General features: G+C 35.0%; 1 protein-coding gene across 2 annotated transcripts in view; it reads left to right on the forward strand.

The window, feature by feature from the left end:
- Window positions 1-6,894, forward strand: part of LOC106876200 (uncharacterized) — a 42,877-nt gene that overhangs the window by 21,117 nt on the left and 14,866 nt on the right. For both annotated transcript variants that reach the window (XM_014924657.2, XM_014924658.2), the window contains one exon: window positions 4,986-5,608. In XM_014924657.2, the coding sequence (XP_014780143.1) occupies window positions 4,986-5,608 (623 nt within the window). The remainder of the gene's footprint in view (window positions 1-4,985; window positions 5,609-6,894) is intronic.

Genomic DNA, 6,894 nt, shown 5'->3' on the forward strand with positions numbered 1-6,894 from the left:
GTCATCTAAATAATGCAAAAATGAAAATAACACTGACATCTCATTTTAACAGATATATTTACCAAGATTACATAGAAATATCATGAAATAATAAAGAGTAAATTTATTCAATAAAATCACCATTGGCTTCACCCCAGGCGACCTCCAGGTGACTTTGGAATTTCCTGCAACTCTTCTGAATGGTCTCCTTATTTAAGTTGGTGAATGTTGCAATAATCCTTGCCTTCAGTTCATCTTTGGTGTTACAAGGAGTTTTGTTGGTCTCTCATTCGACCGCGCCCCACACATAATAATGAAGGGGATTGCAGTGTGGGGAGTTAGGTGGCTAGATGTTAGGGGTGTTGTCGCAGAAATTTTCTGACAGCCATGACTGGGTTCTGCTTGTGTGGCATGGTGTTGAGTCCTGTTGCCAGACATAGGGTCTTCCAGTGACCACCCTCTTGACCCAGGGCAGGACTGTCTCCTCCAAGCACTTGATGTAAGCGTCCGTGTTGAGTTTGAGATCACGTGGAAAGATGAATGGAGACATAATGTTGCCATCACTAGTGATCACTCCAAACACCATAATGTTGACTGGATGTTTGATTTTTATCCCTCTTGGTGCATGTTTCGAGGACATGACAAGCCAGCAGTTGTTCTATGTGGTCACTATCTGATCCTGGCAGAAATATTTCTCGTCTGAGAAAAACGAAAACATGTTCAGTTGGAGGGGGTGCTTGAGTTCAAAAGCTTCATAGTATGTTCTTCCTTTTGTCCTTGATGACTTGGGGTAAAAATTAGCCCTTTCTCATCTTGTGACAGATACCAAATGTCTTGCACTACCTGCCTGATAAGAAACTCAGACACTCCCGTGTCCCTGGTGATGGACCTCATTGACTTGGAGGGATCATTGTCAATTATGGCTTGGATCTCACCAACAAATTCAGGAGTTCTTTTCTTATCAGAATGATCAGAGTCAGTTCTCTGAGCTGCTGTACCTTCGTAATTACCATTATACTCATCGAACTCTTTCCAATTCCTCTGCACTGTCCTCAGATTTGACGCCCAAACATTCTGAAATGTTCATATTGGAGCTTCCGGTGCGAATGCCAAGCAGTAAAGTATGTCGTTTCCAAATTTCTGGCAGAATGAATTGTGTCATGGTACTGTTTTTCTCACAGACGGTGCCCAACTGACCCTACTATACTGTGTAGTCAACAAAATCAAAAACAAACAATGCACATGCACAAAATTAAAAATATGAAATGGCAACAATTTACCCATCGCACCCTGTATATATATTTCTGTATGTGTGTGTGTCTTTGTATCTGTGTTGGTCCCCTACCACCTCTTGACAACTGGTGTTCGTGTACTTATTTCTGACCCTGTAACTTTAGTGGTTCAGCAAAAGAGACCAATGGAATAAGTACCAATCTTTGAAAGAAAAGAAGTACTTGGGTTGATTCATTCGACTAAAATAAAATTCTCCAAGTGACTCAGTATGGCTGCAGTCTAATGACTGAAGTATGTAAAAGGTAAAGGATAAGTGTTGAACCACCAACTAACTAATATTATATGTTTCTACCAATGGTGGCAAAAGTATTCTCAATATTACCTATCATGTGAAAGGTAACCCTCTAGTAAGTATACTGGCCAATGCAATCAGTTTTACTTTCCTTTATGGGACAGACAAATCAAAAGAGATTGAAACTGCTAATTAATAGATGATGATATAGATATGAGATGAAGATGGTAGTGTCATGATTACAAACATACAAGTTCACATTGTGTTAGTCATTTAGTTGTGTTTTCAAACAAAGCTTATATTTTCTTAATACAGTTCTATAGTTGAGAGATGAGGAATTATGTACATTATTTAATTATTTACATTTGACGGATATTTATCCACATTTTTTTTGTTGTTAACACGTTTTGGCTGATGTACTCTCCAGCCTTCATCAGGTGTCCTAAGGTATTTTTCCTATGTTATTATTATTATTCAGGTCACTGCCTGGAATCAAACTCGGAATCTTGGGGTTAGTAGCCCACACTCTTAACCACTATGCCATATACTCATGGACAATTATGGAGTGAATTTTAGGGCTTATAAATCTAATATTTTTCTATCCTTCCTTAATACCGGTTCCCATATTTTCTTGATTGAAATTATGAAAGAAACCTAGTTATAAGGGCACTTGCTCTTAACTATTTCATTTAAAAGTACGCTGGCCGAGAAACATGGTTTGGTCAATGAAAAAGAATAACATCCAGTTTCCTTTTCCTTGTGGGAGCTTACCTGTCATGATGTAAAGTATTGTAACTGTTGCAATAATTGTCTATTAATTTTGGTCTCAAGTTGTCTTTCTTTCTCATGATCAAAGGTTTTCCAGTTCTGTCCATCATGTTTTATTACTGTTATTTTCTGACAATGCATCTTGAGCTACATTATCCAATTTATCCAATATATCCTTAAATTTAAACTGGCCACATCTGGCCCAAATATTCTACCTGTTTTATGTCCAAACTGGCCAGATTTGGCCTTTCATACCTACCTGCTATGTCATACTGAAAATAAACAGTCGCATATTTGAAATCCTGAAGCTACAAGATGAATGCATGGTTAATTCAAAACAATGTAAATAGATATGAATTACGCTTGATAGAGTAATCTGAATGCTAAAGGGTTGATTTTTTTCAAGTGTGTGATTTGAAGAAGATTTGACCTATGATTTTAGGGAAGTTGGGTAAATCACAGACATTTGGTACTAGTTGAAATAAATGTCAGCACATTATTTCTGCTCTGTCTTGATTCTAATATCATTCTATATCACTATCCATACTTTTTTCTTTTTTTTATAAAGATGGTGATATAGAAGTATTATGCCTTGCAGCATTTGTTTTATTATAAAAAAAGTACTTCAGTTATTCACATGTAATCATCAACAATTAATATCTGTTTTCTATGTGAACATGGGTTGGACATCAAAGCTGTTTTAAAAGATATACAAAAGCTTCATTCAGTCTCTAGGTCACTGAAAATTGTGAATAAAAAATTCTTGTTGTAATTGTGGTGATTTACAAAAGACAAAGGAATATTAGAATTAGCCATTATGTTTATTTTGTAGCAATTAAGTTGTGGGATAGGTATAAAATATTTCATTAGACCATCTTGATTACAGTGAAGTCTGGTTGTATGTTGCTTCACTTGAAAGGGGAGTTTTGCTAACCAATAATGAGAATTTTTTTTTTTTACACATATTGCTACCAATATTCTAGAGTCTTCAGCTGCTTTTGTCTGAAATTTTTACCTTATACATTGTGGATTTTTGTACTCCCCAAAGCTTATGACCTCACTATACGCATGTACACATGTATATGTGTGTGTATATATATATATATATATATATATATTTATAAACATAATTAAGGGATCAGCAAACATTTGCTTCACCATATACCGAAATAGCAGCTAAAAAAAGCTGAGACTCCAACTGATAGCTTGCTGATCCCTTAATTATGTTTATAAATGTATGGGAACTTTTAAATAAGTTCTCCACTGATAATGGTGCTTACATACCGAAGGGCTTGGTAAAAATTATTAATTGTTGATTTATTAATAAATTGATAAATCTTTACCCTTTTAATTTGTAATAATTATATATATATATATATATATATATATATATAAAGTTACAGTCTTACTCTGTTGGATTGTATGTGTGTGTGTGTGTGTGTGCCTGTAGTTTGTGACACACACATACCTATTTGCTGACTTTGGGCCTTCAACCATTTAAAAAAATTTCTCTTAGATTATTGTTAACTGAGTTTTATGATTCAACCTTGCAGTAGAATGCCTTCTATGTATTATCAAATTGTGCTCTAGTTTTTGACTTGAATGGCTTACCTAGGTAAAATTAAGATCTCTTAACAGTGGAATCGAAGTTATTTTCTCTACTCAGCTTGAACTTGGTCAGCTATTAATGGCATATCAATTTGCTACCTGACTTTAAATCCTACTGAGAGTTGATAAACAAACACCAGTTATATACTGGCATTGAAGTAGATGATTATCGGTTCTTCACAAAATTTGATTAGTTAAAGAAACCCAAAGTTATTGACATTATCTTACCTGGTGCAAATTACAGTTACATATATCTATGAATTATGAGCTAGTTATTTGTAGAAAAGATAGGCTAATGTGTGGCATCAGGGTACCACATCACTGAAAATTTTGGCTTCCTGTATTGCATCTAAGTTGAATTAGTTGTTGGTATCCAACCACCATAATCCAATTATACAATGCTGGCATTTATAAATGTATACTTTACCATGGTACTTTTTTATTGTGAAGTGGATTTGGTCTCTCATGGGTTATGTTTTTGCACAACACAGCAACAGTAATTCTTTATGAATTACCAGCTAGCTGTGACTCTTATTCCTTGTGAAATTATACTTCAAGTTTTCTAATATCTTGTATTTTATACAATTCAATTTAGTAAGGAGTAACAGGATTTGATAATACTTCTTTTGAAAGGAATTTTGGGTTGAAATTTTAAAATAGAAGACCTAGAGTATTTTTCAAACTACAGGAAATGTGAGTTTGAGTCCTATGGGCAGCTTTCAACTTTTTCTATCCAAAAAGGATTTTCAACCCAATATTTATGCTTATTATGGCGTTAGGAAGGGCATCCAGCTGTAGAAACTCTGCCAAATCAGATTGGAGCCTGGTGTAGCCATACGGTTCACCAGTCCTCAGTCAAATCGTCCATCCCATGCTAGCATGGAAAGCGGACGTTAAACGATGATGATGATTATATATAGCTTTGCGTGTGCACTTTGCGAATATTCCAAGAAAGTATTACTTCATATTCTCTTGAAAGTTTATAAAAATTCTTATGATGTCAACAAATTTATAATTATTTTGTTTGCTTTACTTGAGCATGAAAGTTATCACAAAAGTTAGTTTGTATGTTTTTTAGTCATTTGTTGTTTTTTTTTCTCTTCAGATGATGACGTCCATGATGAAAATGAAGCAGAAATGCTTCGGGCTGATGCTAACATTCCTATCGAGGAATTGGTGGCCAAGTATCAGAAACAGGGCACTCCACAACAACTTGTTGGTAGCAAGAAGAAAAAGATATTTGATTCACCTGCTATTCGACCCAAAAAATTAGCTTCAGAAGCATCTGATGATGATGCTGAAGCAGACAGTGGTGTCAGTTCCAGCAGTAGCAGCATTGCTAAAATCACAAATGGTCATGCAGATAATGAGAATAATCTTAATACAGAAAAAGAATTCAAAGCTAAAAACTCTGCTGCAGACAGTAGCATATCATCTGATCGAACTGAACTCCAAAATAATGAGGTAGAAGAAGCAAAGTGTTCAGAAAGTGACACCTCACAAAACTCTGCCCAAGACCTCAAAAGCAATGCTAGTTCATCCAAAACAGAAACTGTTGCTTCTTCTGCATCCCAACCTTCATCTTCCTCATCATCATCTTCATCAATATCATCATCCTCATCATCTACAACCTCTGCATCCACATCATTCAAAGATGATTCTGATGAAGCCCAAGCCTCCAGTTCTTCGTCTGTGCCTGGACCGTCAAGTAGCCATGCTTCAAATTGGGTATGTTGATGCTGTTTATAGTCAAATGTTATCTTTCACAAATTAAAATATAGACAGTATGTTCAGGCTTAGAAAATTACATATTAATCAAGATTTCTGGACTTCTTTGCTTCCTTCAACATCATATGTGCTCTCTATTTTCAAAACCTAATTCCATATTATTGATGCAAGCAGCAGTTATGGATAAGTTATTGAATTTTAAAAGCTAATCTGCTTATGTTTTGTATTGTGTTAATCATGAAATTGCTTTAATACTTCACTGTCTGCTAAGTAATTCATGTGTGCTATATGTATTTTCCAACCTTCCGATGGCACTGTGCCATTTCACATATGTCTATAACTGAATGGTTGACTTTCTTGGAAGCTGGCCAAAAGCCTAGAATCTGAAAATGAACCTGTGGTTAAATTGCTTGTGTTATAGAAATACCAAGATATTAAAAATTGCAAATGATATCACTGAAAAGGCAAGCTTTACTATGTCTAAAGTAGGCTTCATATATTTTATTATAGTTTTCTTCCTCTCTTTCATAAAATGCATGTCTAAATAATTGAGGATTTGTTTACAGATTTGAACTAGTATGTTGCTTAACTGAACTGTTTATATCATTAGGTATTTAATGAATTAGCTTCCTTTATGTACAGTTCAAATCCTATTCCTAGCATTCAAAACAACATAAACAATTTTACTTTCATCCCAGCCACACACACATCACAGAACTCAGAGCTATCCACCTATGGAACATCTTATTTTGAGACTACTGTAATTTTTTGCTCCCACTAAACTATCAAACTCATGGTAATTGACGAGAATGGTAAATAGAGATCCTTCTAGGAGAAATACAACAGGTAGATTTCGGTTAGGCTTTTTTCAGAGTTCAGGATGTTTCTGTGTACATCATTCACATATATTTATTATTACAACATTATAATAAATCAGTTGAAAATATTTACAAAATGGAAACAAACTTATAGATTGCACATATACTTGTCATGCTTCAGTGAGCAGTGTAGTGTAACTCACCTGATAATTTGTACTAATATTTGAACTCAGAACGTAAAGACAGATGAAATACCACTAAGCATTTTGTCTGGTGTGTTAACGTTTCTGCCAGCTCGCCGCCTTAAAGAATTTGTCCTAATATTGTTGCATTAACTGGTCAGCTGTAACCGTTTTAAGGGCTACATACTTTGTATTCTTGTTATTGGATTAGCGAAACAATTATGAGAATGGAATCAAGGGATAAGCCCTGCTTTCCCGGGAATTAATGGGTGTGTCAGCTAGTATA

This window comes from Octopus bimaculoides, chromosome 9 (assembly GCF_001194135.2).
Source record: "Octopus bimaculoides isolate UCB-OBI-ISO-001 chromosome 9, ASM119413v2, whole genome shotgun sequence".
Taxonomy (NCBI): Eukaryota; Metazoa; Mollusca; class Cephalopoda; order Octopoda; family Octopodidae; genus Octopus; species Octopus bimaculoides.